The following is a 22748-nucleotide window of genomic DNA, read 5'->3' on the forward strand; positions in this document are numbered from 1 at the left end:
TAGTCTTGATTATTGGTGGTGATCAGATGTCGTGATCTGCTAGAAGAGGACCTTAGCTGGGCAATAACTTGTAGAAACTTAAGCGTAACTGCACTTTAAAAAAAATGTTGACGTGTCAGAGCGACGTGTCAAAGGTTTTGATAATGGGGGTTCAGGTGCCGAGACCCCACTGATCACTGAAACAAAGGGGCTGTGCCCCTTCTGCTGTCATCGTTGCCTGTTGACTACTCGGCACTGAGGGTGGATGCATAGATGTCTACGAGAGTCTGTGTCCATCTTCGTTGGCCGAGAGAGCCAATAGGCAATAATAATGACGATGGGGGGCATAGCGCTTGGGTTAGAGTTGCAGCCCCTATTTTTCAGCAATCTGCAGAGGTTTTGGCTGCGGGACTCCCACTGATCAAAACTGATGACATGTCAAAAGTTTACAAAAAGTGCAGTAACTAATTAAAAGACAGAGCGTCATCACAGAGGCTTTTCTGATTTGGCGGATACACTTTCTTTTGAAGGGGTTACTACGGACATTAGCGGCCTGTAATGGGTATGCCATGAGTATCTGACCAATATATCCCCCTGCCCAGGGCTAGGGGCATGTGGCATTTCTAATTAATGCCATTGTTACACTTAAGAACTTTTATGGTGTATTGATTTGGATATGTCATCAGTGAACAGCGAGGGACAATTTGAGCCATTGTTCCGCCCTGTGAATGTGACCTTTTATATGAAGCAATTGTCATTGAAAAAAAAATCGTTGAATTCTGTGAATCCTAACAATTACACACTGCAGCACAAGTTTTGTAACCAATAAGCAGATAGATGGCTCATAGTAACTTTAGTGCGCTGAATTCAAATTTGATATGTTTTTTTTCTGCCATGTAAGGATTTCCACTTATGGGGAATAATGTCATCCAAACAATTAATCCAGTCGGCTCGCCATTAACCTGGCTTAATAGAAAGAATAGCAAAAGTGATTGAGCAACTATTTCACAATCCCTGTTACACACAGTGTGCTGCCTGACACTATAAGGGTAGGTTTATGTAACATATAGGGTATGTTTTCACGTGGCGGAAACACTGCAGATCATCCAGCAGTAAGGTGTAATTAATGAACTGTGTTTTTACAGGTTAGACTCAATAAAAGAATAAAAATCATAAAACAAAAGTACATGTTTAGTATCGCTGCGTCCGTAAAAGTCCGATCTATCAAAGTAATGCATTATTTACTCCACACGGCAAATGTCATCTGAAAAAGAAAAAAAAAAAACCCCAGAAATGCACTTTTTTTGGTCATTTTGCCTCCAACAAAAAGGGCAATAAAAAGTGATCAAAAAGTGGTATGGATTCTAGAATGGTACTATCACAAACTACAGGACGCCCCGCAAGAATAGAGCCCTTGTACAACTATGTGGACAAAAAATGAAAAGCGTTATTGTGCATAGAAGATGGTGGCAGAAAATAATTAAAAAAATAAATAAATGTCTCTTAAAAAAAAATAAAAGCAGTACAGCAAAAAAAAAAAAAAAACTACATTAATTTGGTATCGTAGTAATCGTACTGACCCATAAAATAAAGTTATGTTATTTTTGTTGCTGTTTGTGGGTCGTAGAAACAAGACGCACTGAAAGATGGCAGAATGTCGTTTTTTTTTTCTTCACATTACTCCACTTAGAACTTTAAAAAAAAAAAAAAAAAAAACCTTTAAAAAAGTACATTATTTGGTACATTAAATAGTACCATTGAAAAATACAACTCGGCCTGCAAAAAACAAGCCCTCATACAGCCTCCCAAAAAGTCAAGCGGAGCTGAAGTAGCCTTCTAAGTGCTTGTGGGTGATAATAGCGATCCGAACCCCCATGATTAGGACATGGATGACTCTCCGATATTATAGCCCCTCAGTATCTACAGTGACTCAACCCATTTGACTTGAAAAGTGTTCTCCATCCTGTTGCCCTTCAGCTGTTGAAAAACTACAACTCCCATCATGCCCTAAGAGCTGTAGGGTATCTGGTCAGGTTGGGAGTTGTAATTTTCCAGCGGTTGGAGAACGCCAAACTGGCGCAATACATTTTGGAGCCGCAGTTTTCAGTTCTTATTCCTTTTTAGTTGTTACCGGAGCGCCATTAGCCAAGCGTCTTCCTCGGCCTCCCTATAAATACCATCGCCCCCGGCGTTTTCTCCTTTTGAACTTGGTGAAAGCATCGACAGTCCAGCCGTAGCCGATTCTATGACCCGACGGCAACCTTATTGCTTCAGTAGAGTCCTGTAGATGAAACTACAACATTAATTAGTTGACTCTCCTAAATGAAAGGGTAGCAGAATGCTCGTCGGTCTCCATTAACCATCTCCATATTGAGCGTCCAGCTTTTGTCTAGCTCGAAACGCTGCAAATGAGTTTCCCTAATGAGCCATCAGCCTCGTGGGGACAGTTCTGCATTTGTGGAGTGTGAAGGCAGCCTAATGGGACCTGCATTAGGAAGTCATGTCTGCTGAAATTGCCCCCTTCCTCTCCATTAACCAACTCCTGGAGTGTTTAGGCCTCAGGGTCCCCTTTTGAAAGGCTGTATGGGACATGTTCCACTGACCCCTCCGTCTCCCCGTCTGTTCCCTTTCAAATTTTTCAGGGCATGAAACTCCTGAGTAAGCGGAGAACGTTTTTTTTTTTTTCCGTCTTGTCTTCTAGCTTATGACTTGGCTTTTGCTACTAAGCGTGACTTGGGTAACCCTTTCATATCTCTTGCAACACCATGACCATTGGGCATGCTATCACTCCATAGAAAAACATGGCTGCTTTCCTCCAAACACAGCGCCACTTTTGTCCGTAGGGGTTGTGTGTGGTATGGCAATTCGGCACCATTTAAAGGGAATGGGAGCTAAGCTGCAATACCAAACACAACCCACGGACGAGGGTGGCGCTGTGTTTCGAAGAAAGCAGCCATGTTTTTCGAACCCTAGACAACCACTTAACAAGTATTCTTAGGTTTGGTATAACAATATGGAGACCACAGGAAGGTCCGAGAATATATTGCCTTCCTCTCCTTGGTCCTGAACTTGCAAGCGTTGCAATTAGTTCTGCATGAAGTTCTGTATTTTTTCTTTCCGCAGGCGCTGTGATCGGAGATGGGCAGTCTGCTGTGGCCAGTAATATCGCAAACACGACCTACAGATTGCAGTGGTGGGACTTTACCAAATACGACTTACCAGAGATCAGTAATGGTATGTGGCCTGCAGCGGGCATTGTGCCACCTCCTTCCTTGGTACATTACCCATAGCAGTGCAGTCTTTCATGGTTTCACATTTTGTGTTTCTGCAGCTACTGCTAACGTGCTGGTTCAGAACTGCAAGATCTACAATGATGCCAGTTGTGATATCTCCGCTGATGGGCAGCTCCTTGCCGCCTTTATACCAAGCAGTCAGCGAGGGTTCCCAGACGAGGGGATCTTGGCTGTCTATTCCTTGGCCCCACACAACCTAGGCGAGATCCTGTTCACCAAGCGTTTTGGTAGGTTGACGACTTCTTTGACTATATCTTATGTGTTCCTGGACTTCGAAGTTCTCACAGTGGCCTTTCTTCTTTACGCAGGTCCCAATGCCATCTCTGTGAGTTTGTCCCCTATGGGCCGATACGTCATGGTGGGCCTGGCCTCACGCAGGATCCTACTGCACCCTTCCACGGAGCACATGGTGGCTCAAGTCTTCCGACTCCAGAAACCCCATGGAGGAGAGACTTCTATGAGGGTGAGTTCATGTTAATGCACATTATTGGGATGGGGTCTCTGCCATTTTATTTCTCCATTTGTTTCAAGATCACATTATAGAGGGCCTGTCCTTCATCAGATGTCTGCATTACTGAATACTTGTATTCCCCATACTGTGGTGTTCCTCTGTCGTGCCTCTTGGAAGTTTATGACTATTAACCACTGGCAGTTACCATTCCTCATTAGCGGTGCGTGCCGCTGCTCCCTCTCATGTTGCTCAATCGGTGTTTTCAGTGTCAAGTTGTAAGGACACGCCGTTCGCAAGAGAAATGGTAACACCCAGTTGTCTATTAGTAATGCATTTCCAGGATGAATAACCGAGGGAAGGCAGAACACAAAGTTACTCCAGTATTTCATGGGGAATGCAAGTATTTACTAGATCGGACGTGTCACGAGAAATGAACATGTGTCTTTAGAGGGGTATTACAAGACTTTTACTACTGATGATCCATCCTCGGGTCATCAGTAATTGATTGACAGGGCCTGCCAATTAGAATTCCTACTAATCAGCTGATAGTCCAGCCTGCTGTCAGTGCAGTGGGGCCAGGCCTAGTCATTGGTGGTCAGGGCCAGAACTGTAATAGACTGCTTCTCTCCTATTGAAATCAATGGACCGATGCCTCCTTTTGCACTTCCGGCTCTGCCTGCAACGAGGAGCTAGAAGTGTAATAGGAGGCATAGGTCCCGTTGATTTCAATGGGTGTGAAGCCGTCTATTACACTTCCGGCCCTAACCACCAATGATAACTTTCTGATCAGTGGGGATCTGTCTGCTAGGATCCCCACTGATCTCAAGAACGGAGCTTCCAAAGATCCCTGAATGGAGCAGCTGTTGAGCATGCATACCGGCTCTCCATTTAACTCTATAGGACTGCTGGAGAATAGCCAAGCGTTTAACCTCGGCTATCTCCAGCATTCCCATTGAAATGAATGGCGCAGCGGTGCTCATGTTTGACTACTACTCCATTCATGTGAGGGCTTCCATTCTCTGGTTCAGTGGGGGTCACTTTCATCCTGTAGATAGGGACCAACTTTAAGAGGTGGCACAAGATTACAAGTTATTCCTTATTCAGTCGATGACGGTTCACCACTAAGACCCCCATCGATCTGGAAAATGGGAGTCCTGCAAACACCTTGGCCTGTCACTGTGGGGTTGGACCACTGGCTGAGCAAGCTCATTCAGTGCTACATTCATATCAATGGGGCTTATGGAAATAGCCGAGCAGCAAGGGCTTTGGTATCCCCACAGTCCCATTGAAAGTGAATGAATATCTGTGCGACCAGCGCTCCATTCAGTCTCCTCCTTAGTGCGGGGGGTGCAGTAAGGCCGCAGTCAGGAGGATCGAGGACATGGGACTTCTGTTCATGAGATCAACGGGGGTGTCAGTGATGAGACTCCCACTGATAAGCAAGTTATCCCCTATATATACGGGGATCATTTATAATCTTGGTCCACCCCTTTAACAACATCCCAAGGGGGCATTACCTTACATCGCTTTGGTCTACCGCTGATGGCTTCCAGTCTCCTGTGGACACCATAGTGTTAAACTGCACGCTTGTTGCTTGCGGACAGGCATAGACTAACCAAGGACTAGTCGTCTAATCGCCCTGATTTTTTCTCCTGTGCTTCAGCGCTCATTTTGATTGACTTTGACCCGAAAAAAAAGAAAAATGTACTAGCTAACGACTCGATCCTCTCAGGGAAACCCAGTAGCTGGCCCATTTGTGAGTTATCCATGTGTGCCGGACGGCATCCAGACATCAAAATAATTGCTCCCCGCTGCACTTGTTGTTTATCGCTTTCCCCTTCCTTACCGTCTAAGTTTGAACGTTTTCTCTTCGCGCCTCAGCTCTTTGCTTATTTATTATATATCCCCAACAGCCCATTATTTTATACACAGCCTCTGCTCGTAGACCTCCACTGTGATGGCAGCGCCAGAAATAAATTGGCACGCAGGGTGGGCAGCGTAGAAGCTTAGCATGCGGGGGCCGATTTGTGTTTGTGTAGGAATCTGAGCATGTGCCAAGTATGTGACGGCTCCAGCCTCCCGCGCTTTGCTATATCGAGAGTGAATCCGTTTCCTTGTGTTGACTCGTCCCGTCCCACCCGTCCTTGCAGCTGCCCAACTGTTAGCTGGCAGAAGTAGGGTGCGGAAGTCCTGACACCCCCTCCATGCTGCAGAAGGGAGCAGCGATGCTACCAAGTATTTTGTCAACTTGTAACCCCCCCCCCCTCCTGGAGACGTCTGTAATCTTTGTTCTACAACCACACAAACTAAGCGCCATTCTGCAAAGCAAGATGGCATTCAAGCCACCCAGGAATATTCTTCATCTACTCTAGAAATGTGGTAGATAGGTTGTCCTTGTTCATATGTCTTATTGGAGATGTCAGAGTGAGGTTTCATAGCACAAAGGGGGACTTTGAGCTATCCTTGTAGCCTCTGAATGGCCGTCATGTAATACTTCAGGGTGGACCCCAGAAAAGTAGCCCGTTCCTACGGTGCCGCAACAGGAAGAACGAGCAAGCGGTTGTGTTTTCCAAAGTTTTTTTATTGATTTAAACACACGTTGCTGGCAGTCCCCATTCACTTCTATGCACTTCTGGGCACGTCCCAACATGTTGGCTGATACTGGCTGCAGCTCTTCAACATGATGTCTTCCTTGAGTTCATCCAAGGTATGCAGATTATTTGGGTACACTTTCTGCTTTAAATTTCCCCACAGTTAAAAAATTGCTTGTGGACAAGTCCAGGGAGCTTGGTGGCCATAACCCGTCTCTCACAGCTCGCTTTTCCGTAAACTGTTCGTACCTCCGTACCAGTGAGTCGCAGGAGGTGCAGCATGTTGTTCCATCTTTTTGGAAAAGCTGTACATTCTTTCTTCGGGTGTTTGGTTGATCGTGAAACTGTTCACATGACAAGATGAACGGTGTTCACAGATGATTTGAAGTAAAGCGGGCCCGATGTTCGTGCTCCTGACGTTGCACACCAATTTTCTGGTTGTGTGGTGGTGTTTTGCGAGTCGGTGGGGGTTTTCAGTAGAGCAGTACATCGTATTCTGTGAAATCGCGTGACCTGATAAAAGAAACCATGATTCGTCAGCCATGAAGATCAACAATGGATCCAGAAGTCCTCTAGCAATCGTAGTCAGCGACCGCATACAGTAATCAGTGGGATCAGCTGCCCCTGAAAGGGGTTGTTCTTGATAGCACAAACTTTTTAAGTGCTGTATTAGTGAAAACTTGTATTTCCATAAAAATTCTGCAGCATCTTTTCTTGGAACTCTGTGTTGTGATGCTGCTCTATTAATCCTCCTGGAAATGTATACATAGACATCTGGGTGTTTACCATTACGCTTGTCAAAGGGGCATGTCCCACACTTAGCCTCTGTCCAATCAGTCCTGACTGCGTCGGGAGCACCCCTCATTAACAGGGAGGATGGTAACACCCAGGTGTCAATGTATTCATACATTACCAGGAGGAATAATAGAGGAGTGACTAGAGAAAAGACTTAGAATTAGGGTACCTTTTACCATATAAGCATTTACACAGAAGCAATAGTCGTTCAAATGAATGGAGACGGAGGGCGCCTGGGAATGGCTCCGGCCCGCCTGCCTCCGTTAATGGTAAACGGGCAGTCGCTCGTAGATTGAGCTGCTTCTGTTTGCACCTAGTGAGAAGCCGCTCAGCAGTTGTTTTATACCAATGAGCTGAAATGGAATGACTAGCGACAACTAAGCGACTTTTCGCTCAATGCCGTTATGGCGGCCGCGTGTAGACGGGTTGAGAGTCGCCAAAAAACGCTCGCTTGAGCAATTATTCCGATCACTATTGTTATATGTAAAGGTGCCTTTTAGTGTACGAAGATTTTATGTATTTATTGAAATAGAGGTGTCAGGGGTGCGGACCGTTCCTCTATGATTAGTTTTCTGGTCTGTAGAAGGATCGCTGGTATATCATGTTTAAAGGGCTGGGCAGCGACAGAACTTTATCACCCGCAATGCGATAAGACAGCATCACAAAGAGCGACCCTGATTCCAAGAGTGCAGGGTGGTGTAAGGTAGATGGTCGCGGAGCATTTACCATATCGGGGTATTCGCTTCACCTCGTACGGTATGAGGTCATTTAAATGCACTTCCCCTTTAAATGAAATTGATAATTGGGCCAAACTTGACTCTGTGGATCTTTTGCTTTGATCTTTCAGTATTTGATTAGTTGCCATGCTGAGCTATATAGAAACCGGCGTGTTGATGATAAACTTTGGCGTTGGTCATTGAATGACAAGACGTCATCTTGAGACTTGCAGGGAGAGTCACAGTAAATGGCTCCTAATTATCTGATTTGTGTCTAGACCAGCAGCAACACGCAGATACAATGTACCCATTTTAATTGTTTTGCTCCTTCTTATTGCCTCTATTGGCTATATATATATATATATATATATATATATATAGCACCGATACACTTTGCCTCCCCGGTTTTTGTTGATCCGAGCACCATTCGGTTCAGTATGACTTTTTTAGAGATTTCCTTGTGGTTTTGCGCATTGATGGCTTTTCCCCCCTTATTTGACAGCCTTAATCCGGGATTTATTTGCATGTTGGCGTTTAGTCCTGAATTATCCCAATTCCAAAATCCTCATTAAATCATTCAGCTCCGCGTTCTGCCCGCTTCTCTGCCAGCCTTCATCCGAACCTCGCAGGTTGTTATTCCTGTGTGTTGTATTGTGAGAGATAACAGTCACTTAATTCTCATGAAATTGCAATCTTTCAAGCTGGAAGGTACGTGGTTAACCCCTTAGGGATGCAGCCTTTTTAAAAAAATTTTAAATCCCCATTTTTGTTTTGTTTTTTCTCCCCACTTTTAAAAGAATCCCTTTTTTATCCATCAATGCCGCTGTCTGAGGGCTTGTTGTTTCTTGTGGGACGAGTTGTATTTTTCAATGACCCTATATAATGTACTAAAAAAGTTTTAAATTCTAAGTTGAGTGAAATGGGAAAAAATTGGGGCGGGTCTTGTTTCTACAGCATACACACTGCAGAAAAATAGACACAATGACTTGATTCTGTGGGTCAGTTCAATTACTACAATGCCAAATTACCGTATATACTCGAGTATTAGCTGATCCGAGTATAAGCAGAGACAAAAAACTGGTAAAACTTATTGACTTGAGTATAAGCCAATCTATACTAGGTAAAGAAAAATGCAAAACTCAACTCCCAGTCTGTGTCCCCGGCACGATGATCTTCCCCACGGTGCAGTAAGCTGCTTCAGACTTCTCCTCGCTGTCATCTCCCTGCTTGGCTTTCAATTCCCCTGCTGTCAGCACTGTGTAGGTAAGCGCTGTGATTGGATCGAGCGCCAGCCAATCACAGCCGGCGCTCGATTAACCAATCACAGCCATTCAGTGATGTCATTCACTGAATGGCTGTGAATGATCGAGCACCGGCTGTGATTGGCTGGAGCTCAATCCAATCACAGCGCTTACCTACACAGTGCTGACGGCGGGGGATTTCAAAGCTGAGCAGGGACCTGACAGCGGGGAGAATTCTCAAACAGCTTGCCACACCCCGCCGGGGATACAGACACAGGCTGGGAGGTGAGTATTGCAGGGTTTTTTTTTGTTTGTTTGTTTTTTTACCTCACTCAAGTATAAGCCGAGGGGGGCTTTTTCAGCATTAAAAAATGTGCTGAAAAACTAGGCTTATACTCGAGTATATACGGTATGTTTTGTTTTGCTTTTTTTGCTGTACTACTTTTTCAAATAAAATAATGTGTATATATGTAAAATAATTTATTTTCTGCCACCAACTTCTGACAACCATAATCATTTTGATTGTCACAAGTGTATATAGAATGGACATTTAGATTCGGGGTGCTTTCATGATGGCAGAGATTGATGGCCGACCTGTTTTATAATTGAGCTGAACTTGGGACATTTAAAGTGGTCATTCAGGATCTTTACTATTGATGAACTCTCCTCAGGGTAGGTTATCAATAGTTGATTGGCGGTGGCCCGCTAATCAGAAACCTCAGGCCCACTCTCAGTGCTGAAGGTTGTATCATCTCAACGGGAAGTGTGCCTGCAGTATCCAACCAGTTCACTGCAATACGGACAGCGCTATCTGCTTCCACTGCTGCCTGCCTGGACAGCTGCGCAGCGATCCGCTGATTGGGGGGGGATTGTAAGCGGCAGACTCTCAGCTATTGGTTACCTATCCTGAGGATCGGTCATCAATAGGATAAGGACCGGACAACCCCTTAAGCACATGTTTAGCTGATCATGAGGCAGTGAGCTTATAGGGGTTATGCAATGGTCGAAAACGTGCTAAAGCAATTAAAGGAACACTTCTTTTAGATGTTCGCTCCCCGGCGATCCAGCCTTGCAGTTCCCGTGGTCCTTCCGTTCGTTAATTACTAACGGCTACACCGATGTGGACAATCGGTGGACACAGCAGTCACGCGTTACTCCCGGCATCACGGATCCAGGCGTCTGAACGGTTATAGCCATTTGTGGACCAAGACTGGGAGGAGCGCGGAAGCTGCAGCTTCATAGTTCAGTAACTCCTTTGATAACGGTAGGGGGCGAGGGGGGGGGTTCGTTTCCTGATTACAGAAGTATTGTAACGCGCACCCCAGGGAGCGTTGGAGGGAACATAGACACCGTGTAGGTGGGCGCTCGTCTAGAATAGCTATGGGGCACTGCAGGGTGCTGTAATATCCGGAAGCACGATTGGGTTTGCAATGTCTGTGAAGTGTCGCTGCAGGCAGGATGTGTGTTGTAGGGCGGAGGGAATGTAGAGAAGGATTAATTGCTCCGGCCGTCAACACTCATTATCTCTTCTCAAGATCCAATCTTGTTAATTTTCTGTAAAACAGTGTCATGCGATTAAACGTTGCTTCCTCGGTAATGATGACACTTGTGACCCCGGCAGTGGGGATATGTGGATGAGCCTTTATTAGCAACACGAGTCTAACTGCTCTCTGGGGACGCATGTGAGAAGACGCAGGTCACACGGCGAAGACTGCGGCTCGTAAGGACAGCCGCACAGAAAGAAGACTTATGGGAATGGCGTTTTCAGCCGTCACTGCATAGAATGGCGGACGTCCATTACATGGTAGGTTTTAACCCAGTGAACAGGATTGATGTCGGCTGCATTGGAGCTTCCATTCCTATTGCAGCGGTGATGCTGTGCCGAGGTGTCACATGGCGCACAACGCCGACTCATGATGGATTCCTTCATTATGGGGTCAAGAATAGCGCTTCATGCGGTGCTATTCTTGCCATCACATTTGATGGAGCGGCATCCAGTGGTGGCGGCAACAGAGCCAAAATGTACACTTTTTTTTGACTATTAGGGCGCATCCATCCAGGACGTACTCAGATGTGCCAGTGCGATCATAGGCCCAACATCACTCTACTTAGATGTGATTCTTCTGCACTGCATCACATCTATGTACATGTGCATCCAATAGTGTAAATGGTAAAAAAAACATATTGCAGTAACATGCAAATTGCATGGCATGCAAGTGTGATGTGATTTTTTTTTTTTTGCATGCTCCCATAGGAAATGGGCATTTCTTGAACAACAATTGCCCCAAAATAGAACATTCAGCGATTTATTTTTTTTTTCTGTCTTGGACTGTCGTTTTGAGAGAAAACTTGCTCGTGTGAATAAGCAGAAATGCGTTCTTTAAACATGTGAGTTCGGTCCATAACGCAGTCAGACAAAACCTGTGCTTGTAAATCGCCCGTGTGAATACACCTTTACCTGTGCCTTTGCCGCCAAAATCAGTGTGTAAAGGGTGAAATCTGCGGTGCAAATCTAATGTATAAATTGACATGATGCGAACTTGAAATTCTTATTGTAGGTCCACTTACATGCGTTTCTGTTGCATTGTGGGTAGTAGTCAGGCCCGAAGAAGGTGCAAACTTAGGACTGAAATGTGTCACATCTATTTCTGTGCCTGCATTGCAGAATAAGTGTGGGTTTTCCTGACCGGCACCTGCAGCTTCTGCTTTAAATGAATGGATATTGATATCTGAGCCATCCCGGATTTGGTGGTGGTGGGGGGGGGGGGGTGAGTTTTACTACCGCCTGTGAAGTCAGTTTTGATGTTGCTTTCTCATTCTTTTTAGTTGTACAGTTATTATTCCATACCTTTTGAGCGCTTGGATGTGTGTGTATGTATATATATATATGTATATGTATGTGTGTATATGTGTGTGTGTGTGTGTGTGTGTGTGTGTGTGTGTGTATATATGTGTGTGTGTGTGTGTGTGTGTGTGTATATATATATATATATATATATATATATATATATATAATATATAAATAAAATGTGTGTGTTTTTTCTTTGGGGGGGGGGTCCTGCACTACTTCTTAAGCATCCTTTATCGCCTAATTGATGTGTTGCTAGGCAGATTTTTTCTACAAACGTTTATTGATTGGAAATAGTTATTACATCGAAGAAAACTTAAAGGGGTTGTCCCGCGCCGAAACGGGTTTTTTTTTTTTTTTAACCCCCCCCCGTTCGGCGTGAGACAACCCCGATGCAGGGGTTAAAAAAACAACCCGCACAGCGCTTACCTGAATCCCGGCGGTCCGGCGTCTTCATACTTACCTGCTGAAGATGGCCGCTGGGATCCTCTGTCTCCGTGGACCGCAGGGCTTCTGTGCGGTCCATTGCCGATTCCAGCCTCCTGATTGGCTGGAATCGGCACGTGACGGGGCGGAGCTACACGGAGCCGGCATTCTACACGAGCGGCCCCATAGAAGACTGCAGAAGACCCGGACTGCGCAAGCGCGGCTAATTTGGCCATCGGAGGGCGAAAATTAGTCGGCTCCATGGGAACGAGGACGCTAGCAACGGAGCAGGTAAGTATAAAACTTTTTATAACTTCTGTATGGCTCATAATTAATGCACAATGTACATTACAAAGTGCATTATTATGGCCATACAGAAGTGTATAGACCCACTTGCTGCCGCGGGAAAACCCCTTTAAAAGGGGGTTTCTTTTTTGCAGGATTTCTGTAATCTGTTGGGAGCCTCTCAGCATAGGTTCAATTTCCCTGCAGCTCCTCCGCAGGACAAATGAAGCATTACACCCATTGCTAGAATCAGTGCTTCTCCACTCAGTCTAATTTATGGAGCAACCCCTATGAAGAACTTCTTTCTCTTATTTCTATACCCTTTATCTATTGTATGACCTTATTTCTTTTCTCTCTCTAGCGTGTCTTCAATGTGCTATATCCCATGCCTGCGGACCAGAGGAGACATGTCAGCATCAATTCAGCTCGTTGGTTACCTGAACCTGGCCTGGGATTAGCTTACGGTACCAACAAGGGGGATCTGGTGATCTGTCGACCAGAGTAAGTACTGGACTCGAAGCTCAAGATGTTTTTCTTCCCGTAGATTTGTGTTTAAAGGGATTTTCTCACAACTTAAAATTGCTTCACAACCTCTCTGTCCTTCCTGGTTGCTGCCGACCAGGACATGTGACTGCTGCAGCCAATCACTGGCTGCACGAGTTCACTGCTGTGGCCAGTGATTGGCTGCAGCAGTCATCTTTCCTGGTCAGCAGCAAACGGGAAGTACAGATTGGTTGCCAAGCAGTTTTATGTCATGGAAAGACCCAGTTAATGAAATATAATGTGAAATGAAAATATATTTTGGTTCATCCATAATGAAAGGACTCTACGGAGGGATTTCACTACTTTTTAAAAAGTTTTGACATTTTAAAAGCTTTAATCTGTTTGCTGCCTGATTGCTGAAATGAAGGGGTCTGCAGTGCTCACCCGAGCCCTGTGCTCCTTTGGCGGTCTTCACTGCCCATTGGTTCCTCCCGGTAGCTAAACCCTGACGCATTGCCTTCTATACACATCTATGTGCCTGAGAGGAGCTGAAAAGTAACAAAGACAGCTGAAGACAACTCGGACCCCACTGATCAAAACTTTTGACGTGTCAAATGTGGTTTTTTTTAATTGTGTAGTTAGTATTTCATTATTGATGACCTTACCGTAGGATAGGGCAAAAGATCAGATTCTTCCAGTAACAATCGGCCATTGTAGGCTGGGCTTGGTGCCATGTATTGTATAGTGGCTGTATCTGGTATTGCAGTTCAATCTCATTCACTTGAATGGAGCTGAACTGCACTAAGGCCATGTGACGTCCCAGGCCTAAGAAGAGTCCAGAACACTGCAGTTTCCACAAATAGCTGATTGACAGGGGTGACGGGAGTCGGCGCCCACCGATCTGATATTGATGATCATCAATACATTAGGTAGTCCTGGGTGATTCCATTTAATAGCCGGCTGAGAGTCTAGGACTATGATCTCTGGATTTTGCAAAACATCCGGCATCTGGAGAGCCACAGGTTGGGCATGGCTATAGATCTGTGTCATTAGGACACTTGAGGTGCTGTGTTCAAGGGTCCACATTGCGCCTCTACCACATACGTATGCCAGGGTGACATTGCCCAGAGGCCACCTTTACACAGTGCGATGTCTGACTATGTGAAACCACATAGTTTTGCTGCAATTTTGGAAAACAGTGGCTAAAACTTCACGGTGGTGCGCCATGTGACTCCAGCCTCCGGTTTTCCTACGGTCGGGGCATGCCCTAGTTTCTATCTCTCGGCTTACTGCTGTCACCGATGACCATGGAAATAACATCCTTTGTTTTAACCGTATGACTGTCAGATGGGGTAATAACTAAAACCTCAGATGTGCCGAGTATTTAGCTGATGCCTTCATATCGGAGCCTTCGTCTCTTTAATATCCCTTTAGTTCTGCTTCTCCCTCCCGCCGAATGATCACAGAACTGCTGCTCTCATGAAACAAAATGTATTAGGGAGAATTACTTCAGACGTAATGAAGAGAGCCTGATATTAAAACTTGGAGAATAAGTCTGTGTACCCGGAGCCTCAGGGTATTACCGGTACAAGATGAGCCTATTGATGGCTCTGCGGCAGTTCTGACAGACGTCTTCCCACTTAGAGGTTAATGGAGAGTTTGGGCATTGTGAATCCACAGGCATTAGGACCTCTAGGCTGGGGATCTTTAAGTTACACCTCAGATAAGAAAGTCTAGCAGGCACTTCCAGAAGTCTTCATAAACCTTTAAGGATCAGAGATTTTCTAGTTCCATTTTTCTTTTCTTCGCACTTTCAAAAAAATTCTAACTTTTTTTCGATTTTTCTTTTTCTTTTTTTTTCCCCTGTTGATTTAGACATTTTTTTTTTTTTTCTCGTTGTACTACAAAAAATTCTGTTTTTATTAAAAGACTTTTTCTTTCTGTCACCTTCATCTGATCCTCCTTTTGTTCCATCGATGGAGCTGTGAGTGTTTTTTTTTTGTTTTTTTTTCTTTCCTGCAGAGTGAGCTGTCATTTCTATTGATACCATTTTGAGGTACATACCACTTTTTGATAGCTTTTTGTTACATTTTTTTTTCTTGGAGATGGGGTGACAAAAAAAAGTTCAATATTCCATTTTTTTCTGATAACGTTCACTTATATTTTGATGTTCACTTTGATCGCTTATATTGCAATACTTTAGTACTGCGGTATATTACATTTCTGCAGGCATTCTATTAAGCCCTACCATAAGCACTGTTTAATAGGCAGAAATGCATGGCAATACTGGGGGCCTTCACAAGACTTCAGACTGCCATGACACCCAAACGGCACCCTCTTACCCAGGGGGTTACCTGTTTCCGATCATTTAAGGGCTGCTGTCAGAATTGACAGTGGCATGTGAAGGGTAAACGAGCTACCTCTGAATGCGGGCTACCAACACTTGCCAACCCCACACATATCAGACATTTATACATTTATATATTATATATATTTTGGATTGCGTGAAAGGCTTATAGATATAGTAAACCTGGAGATGAACTTGCTCCTTGCGTTTGTCAGTCTGTAGGAGTCTACATGTTGTTGATATGTTCTTCCTTCCCTACTCTTCCATTTTTGCGGACTGCTAAAGGGGGGCTTTACCAAGTGAACGGGGCTGAATGTTCCTTGTCTGGTATTGCATGGGGGGGAGGCTCCTGCTGCAGCTGGTTGCTCTACAGCCAGATGCATTGTGAGGAGGAGGACCTGTCTGATGTCCTGGGAGACCTATAGATCATTTATTTATATTTTGTAGTACTAATTGCAATATAAGACAGGATATGTCAGAGTATTCTCACCTACCTAGAACGTTAATGCCATAAATCACTTGTGGGACCCTCTTATCTCCAGAATAGTGGTCCCTGTGAATATTCCATAGATAGCAGGAAATGTAAGTTCACCAACTTCCACAATCTACTTGTCTTGGCGCTCAGATCTGTCCCGACTGACCATGTAACCTAAATGAACATCAGACCATCCAGCTCTACAGGGTACAGTCAAAACGCGTTCGCTGAGGCCCCAGAGCTGGCGCGTTTCTGACTTGGCTATAATGAAGGATGCATTGGGCATCAGAAACCCGTTGGTGACTGCGGGGTCTGTAAACGCCTTCTGCATCTTTGTTATGTTCCAATGTAGGACAAATACCCCTTTATCCTGACGTGAGAGAAACGCGTTGGAAATGATCAGCGCTGCTGTTTGTTCAAGGGAAGCACCAAGGATCACGGTGTAGATGGATTAAATGGCGCTTTATTGGCCGCGTGTATCTGAGCCGGATCAGCTTTTCCAAGGCAGGAACGTGCCATCAATAAAATGCCTTTTCATCTACAGGGTTGGTGAAATTAAACTTCCCCCAACTTGGAGACCTCTGGGGGGCGTTCTGCTGCTCCAAGTGAGACGTAAATTGGACAAAGCCCCTTCGAACGATGCTCTCACCATTTATAGAAAAAAAAAATGGTAAAAAAAGTCAGATAGGTGGCGCTGTAGCTATGCGAGTCACACTATAAATGTTCAATAAGCCCTTCTTGGTTTTCAGCATCACTCTCCATTCACAAAACCATGTTTTCCACCACGCAACGCAGTGAGTCAGCTTACAACATGCTCACTAATGCTGTCCTTCAGATCTGACGCTGATGCAGTTCTTTAACGGTAGACCCGGTCCACTATAGCGCCACCTATCAGTGACTTTTTTACTACATCCCCCCCTCATAAAAGACAAGTGCATTACTTAATGTGGCGGCTGTCCTCATTTGGAGCAACAGAGCGCCCTCCAGGGGCCACAAAGCTGGAGAAGTTTAATTTCGTTAACCCTATATGTACACTGGGATCCTCGATCCCGACTTGTGTCTCGGGCGCTGGGTAATTATGGACCTGCCTGCTTTTAGGGATCCGTCCAGGAGAGCGCTGCAGCGACGTGATGCCTGCCAGTGCCATAAGACAGGGGTCTTTCACCTGATTGTGTCACATCGCTGCGCTATGGGTCGCCATTTCTTCCTTTCTTGCAGTTTTTATCCTGAAGAGCAGATTTTGTTCCAATTTTTAACAATGAGGTGGTAATACCACTTTAAGAGAGGAATTATTTGGAGATTTTTAATTTTTTTTTGCATTTTTTTTTTGTTCTTTTAACCCACGTTTATTATGCGTCACGCTGCATATCGGGTCGGCGAGGCTTTTTTTTAATACCCACATTATGTAAAATGCTGTACGTGTTATGAAGCTAATAGCGACGCTTCGTTACCACGTAGAAGGCTTACAGAATCGCACGGCCATGATAGGAAAAGAGAGAAGTCAATGTAGTTCAAACTCTTCTCCAGCGCCGTGCAGCCGGGTCTCCGGGGAGAGCGCACGCCTTTACATCCTGGAGATAAAGCCAACTCCTTTAAGAGACTGTCATGCATCCCCTCATTAATCCCTGGCAGTCCTGTAAATGGCTATTTAGGATGTGTGCCGGGAGAGCCCCGCAATCCCTTCCTTCCCCTTCTGTCATCCAGCACTGATTCTCTACGCCACGGATATTGGCGGTTTTCTCCAGGGGCATCGCACTGACTCCCCAGGAGGTTTGCCCGGGCCGAGCCGCTAATGAGCCGCATATGTCAGCTTAATATTATCTTGTTTGTGTGATTTTCCTCTGAATCGGGTTCCATCATCTTGGCACCATTAGTTTATCGCTTCCTGTGGTTATCGATCCCTGCATCGATATTCCTGATTAACAAGAGCCTTTCAGATACATTGTTTCCCCCCGTGTGGCTTCCAGGGCAGTCTGCCATACAAAGGGAAAATAATTTGCTGCAAAGAGTGCACTGAAATAGATGTACAGTACTTGGGGGGGGACTAGGAATAGCCTAATCTATCTGTATATACTGAAGACTATTTCCTATGGCAAAACAGAAGCTGTACATGATGGGCATCAAAGCGGACCCACGTTATGGTGCCAGAGTTGCCAACCAAGAGCCTAGGGCCTGGTGGTGTCCGTTTACCCGTCTGCACCATTTCTATAACCCTTGGACTAGTTCTCTACCCTCTTTGCTTGATAACATTATGGTAGAGTAGAGTCCTGCCCGGGTTCTTGGCACTCAGTCCCGTAAAACCAATTTTCATACAACCTACAAGGGAATGACGAGTTAATGGGGGGGGGGGGTGTTCTGTCCAGGGTCCTCAACTTTTTACCAGTCACAGGTAGTTGCGAAGAGTATTTCTCGCTCCTGAGGTCCTGTCTTGGATTATGCAGACAAACCATTCATTGGAATGAGTAATGTGTACTGCTTAATTTGCCCTGTGGGGGTGCTGCAGGGAAGTTGAACACTTTTATTACCAGGTTTCCACACAGATTACAGTTGATCGCTGGGAATGCCAACAGGTGGATACTTTGAGATCAGGTTAAAAGGAATCAGTTATTACCTTTTGAGCACCATGAACTGCAATATGGGACTCAAAAGGTGTGAGCTGTGTCCCCACGGAGTTGCCACGCACCAGCAGCTTAACTCTTTCTGCACTTGCATCTCCCATTCATCTCTATGGGAGGTGCGCGTGAAGAATGAGTCAAGCTGGTGGTGCTTCCAACTTTGCAGGACTGCATCGCCGAAGCGGAGCACCTGATGATTTGGAAACACAGGTCCCCGGACTCCCTGTTCTGTCACCTTTTGAGCCCTATAACGTAGTTTATGGGGCTCAAAGTTAATGGCAACGTCCCTTTAATGTTAAGGGAACCATTTATCAAGTGGGGATTGTCCATAGAGGATAAAGGAGTTGTCCAGATGCTATACAGTTTTTTGGGTTTTTTTTAAACATAGATCCAAATGCGTGAAAACCATAAAAGTAACTACTTGTGTATCCTCACCCCTGGTGATCCAGTGCTGTAGCCCCGCTAAACTCCAGGTCTTTGTTTTGGAATGGAAACCACCTGACCTCTGCAGCCAATCAGAGACTACAGTGGCAAGGCGCCGTTCTCCTAGTATCACCACTCAGATGCTGGGAGCCACGTGGTGAGGAGAACAGCACTAGACTGCCGCAGCGGTCAGGTGGTTTCTGTTCTAAAACAAAGACCGGTTGGACCGCGGGGCTGCAGCGCTGGATCTCAGGGACTGAGGACGGGTAAGTATTTATTTTCACACATTTGGATCTATGTTTAAAAATTGTATGGCATCCGGACAGCCCCTTTTAATGGGATGGAAGCAGAGAGTACTGAGCGGGCCTTCTGCAAGGGCCCCATAGGAAGCCATAGACTGCCTCTCATATCCTCATTATAGTGGTGTCATCACAACTTCAGAAATAAGTTCCTATGCTAGAAGTCTACGAGACCTCTATAGCATGCTTAGGAAGTTTACCAGGTGGTGGTATAACATGGGACCGTGTCTTATTGGGGCTATTTTAGAGTTTTTTTAATAAAACACAAATGGTGTAAAACAAGAGCAAAGAAGTGTTCTACATGTGACTTTTAAAGGCATCCACCTGATCTCCACACTCTTTAATGCCTGCACACGTCAAACCACAAGTCTCCAGAAGTTGTCAGGTTGGGAAGCACCTTGTTACAGCAGGCACTACCTCACCCCAATCCCTTTCCCGTTGGATTGTCCAGTTTGCGTACCTAGCAAGTTAAACCAGCCCCTATACACTATCTCACCAAAAGTAATTGGAACTCCGAGCAAGAATCAAAAGTAGTTTTTTCTTTTTTGTGTTTTCTTTGTTTTTTTTTTTTTATTACTTAGTGGGGCTCCTTTGGCCCCAATGATATCTGATGCCACTCTCTGTGGCATACTTTCTTCTAACATCTGATACACGTCAGCTGGTATTTCCCTCCATGCATCCTGCAAATGTCTGAGTTCTCTCAAAGAGGATGCATCAGCCTGTCTACAATGGTGCAAGAAGTGTCATCGTTGGACAGTTGAACAATAGAGGAAAATTCTATGGAGTGGCAAATTGCGCTCCCCCCATCTTCACATCAGATGGAAGTCCCTGGGTGTGGAGGATTTTGGGAACACCTTTTGCCTGAGTGTGTTGTGCCAACAGTTAAGTACAGCAGAGGTTCCGGTATGGTCTGGGGATGTTTTACGTGGCATGGTCTCGGTCCGTTGGTTGTAGTCACAAGACCCATGAACACGGAGGTGACCCTGACATTCTAGACAATAATGTCCTGCTGACAATGTGGTAATACTCTGGGAATGGTCGGCCATACTTCCAACAAGACCACGCGCCGCGTCACAAATCCAACACGGTTTTATGTTGGTTTAAGGATATTAATGTCTCACGATTGGACCGGCTGCAACCTGAACCTACTGAACATCTCTCGGACAAAGTGGAACGTCACGTCAGGAAATATGAACAACATCAATTTTCTTGAGAGAACTCACCAGATGTTTGCAGGATGAATGGAGGGAAATACCAGCCAATGTATGCCACAGAGAGTATCCAAAGTCATTAGGGCCAAAGGACTCCTACAAAGTAGTAACATATGGAAACAAATACTTCTGCTTCTTGCCCCGGTGTCCTATTACTTTTGGTATGATAGTATATGTTAAATGTGCAGCTGGTTCCTAGCTAATTCTGGCGAGGAAAAGACCACCTTTCTCTGGTGCCAGATGTCTTGAAGGAGCTTTGGAGGCCATCTAATAATGGTTTTCTCCTTCTTTATTTGTGGGTTTGCGGTCGCTTTAACTGGCGCGGCGGATGACTGTATCTGCGAGCGTGCTGCAGTTCATTTCTTAATTGTGTTAAATGAGAGCCAGTCGGGATTTGATACATAATTGTAACTCGATCAGATGTGGAAGATGAAGGCTTGCCAAAAATCTTACTCTTTAATCACAAGTCTCTTTGGCATCGGGGCCATCGCTTAGCAACCGGCGGCGAATACGCTTTGTTCAAAATAGACTCGTGCAGAAATGTCAGGCTGAGACTAAACAATGCATCATTGTAGAGAAAACAAGGCCATTGTCTGAGCGGAGGGTCTGCCGGTGTCACGCGTCGAAATGACAGGGCGCCGAACATCAGGCGATTGTTGCATGGCGCTACAAGGCGTAGCTGAGCGGCGGCGGACATTGTGTCGGTCTGTAATGATAAGAGTGCAGGCTGTTATCTCAGCCGTGTGCCTCTATGCTTGCAGAGATCTCTACCCTTCTGTGATGCAGCGGGGAGCAGGAGAAGGAGCTTTGTAACTCGTCATCAACCAGTTGTCACAAGTGCGGATGCATTCTCCCCATTCACAGATCCGTTGTAAGGGCTGGGATCGCCTGCCATACAGTGAATGGACGCTTTATTAGAAACCTTCATCAGACTTTGGACCTCATTTGGTCTCTTTAGAACCGCAGCAATCTGTCGCAGCGTAGCTGGTGAAATCATTCTGCAGGAATATCGGCCCCTGCGGACAGGAAGCTGCTTGTTTTTGCTGCAGATTAGATGACGGTACTGACACGTTCTGATCAGCTGACAGGAAGGGGTCATCGATTCATGCTGCTTGTGCCAAATTCTGACCTCCCAGCAGTACGGTGCAACAAAAATCTGCATTAATTTGACAGGAAAATGGTTTTCCGCTGACCAGTGATACAATTTTTGCACTATTTTGCCCACTGGAGTTTCATTTGGTTCTCTTGGACACAATGGTGCAATCTCACCAACGTTGTATCCAGCTGCGATCTCCTTTACTGCGCAGCGTATGTTGGTCAGAGCAATTCCTGACACCCTCCTCCGACCCCTTTTGGTGAGGAGATGTTTCTGTCCACATTCTATATGTGACATCTGTCGCATGCGTAAGCGCCCCACAGCCGTCCCGACGGACTACCGCCAAACTATCACCCCTATGCTTTACACAGGACCCATAGTCGTTCAAGTGACTGGAGGCGGAGCGCGCGGGGATTCCTCCAGCTGCTCGCCTCTGTTCACTCAAACATCGAGTGGCTCCTGTTTACACGGGCCGATAGTCGTTTGGATTTTAGTCCTACTAAAAAGCAAGGAGCTCGCCCTGGCCTCACTAGACGCGGCTAAAGCGTTCGACTCCGTCGAGTGGCAGTACCTGATAGAGGTGCTGCGTAAATTCGGGTTTGGAGAAACGTTTATAAAATGGGTTTCTATCCTGTATAAAGCCCCGACCGCTAGGGTAACGGTAAACGGCCTGGTCTCCACCTCCTTCCCACTACACAGGGGGACACGACAGGGATGCCCACTTTCCCCCCTTTTATTTGCAATTGCAATCGAACCCCTAGCCCTGAGAATTCGACAACACAACTCATACAAAGGCGTTCAGATCGGACCCAGAGAGGATAGAATAGGCTTGTATGCGGACGATATAATATTGTATATGTCAGATCCTAGAAATACCCTACCACTGGCCATATCTCTAATAGACAGGTTTGGAATTTTTTCAGGCCTATGCATTAACTGGCAAAAATCCGCTTTCATGCCCCTAAGATCAGAGGGATGGCAGACGGGGGATGTATTTTGTAACTTACAAATCACTCCCAGATTTAAGTATCTGGGTATACATATCACCAGAGAACACACCCAGAGCCTCGAGTTAAATATTGCTCCCCTACTGACAACTCTGCAGCAAAAGTTGAAAGGCTGGAGCACCCTACCACTATCTGTAGCAGGCAGAATAAACCTCATAAAAATGATA

The 22748-nt window shown here is 45.5% G+C and overlaps 1 protein-coding gene across 2 annotated transcripts in view; it reads left to right on the top strand.

Moving 5' to 3' along the window:
* The window catches only part of AMBRA1 (autophagy and beclin 1 regulator 1), a 115786-nt gene that overhangs the window by 80619 nt on the left and 12419 nt on the right, over nucleotides 1-22748 (top strand). For both annotated transcript variants that reach the window (XM_066583394.1, XM_066583395.1), the window contains exons 12-15: nucleotides 3103-3213; nucleotides 3311-3499; nucleotides 3581-3735; nucleotides 12987-13126. In XM_066583394.1, coding sequence (XP_066439491.1) covers nucleotides 3103-3213; nucleotides 3311-3499; nucleotides 3581-3735; nucleotides 12987-13126 — 595 coding nt within the window. The remainder of the gene's footprint in view (nucleotides 1-3102; nucleotides 3214-3310; nucleotides 3500-3580; nucleotides 3736-12986; nucleotides 13127-22748) is intronic.

Source organism: Eleutherodactylus coqui, chromosome 11 (genome assembly GCF_035609145.1).
Source record: "Eleutherodactylus coqui strain aEleCoq1 chromosome 11, aEleCoq1.hap1, whole genome shotgun sequence".
Classification (NCBI taxonomy): domain Eukaryota; kingdom Metazoa; phylum Chordata; class Amphibia; order Anura; family Eleutherodactylidae; genus Eleutherodactylus; species Eleutherodactylus coqui.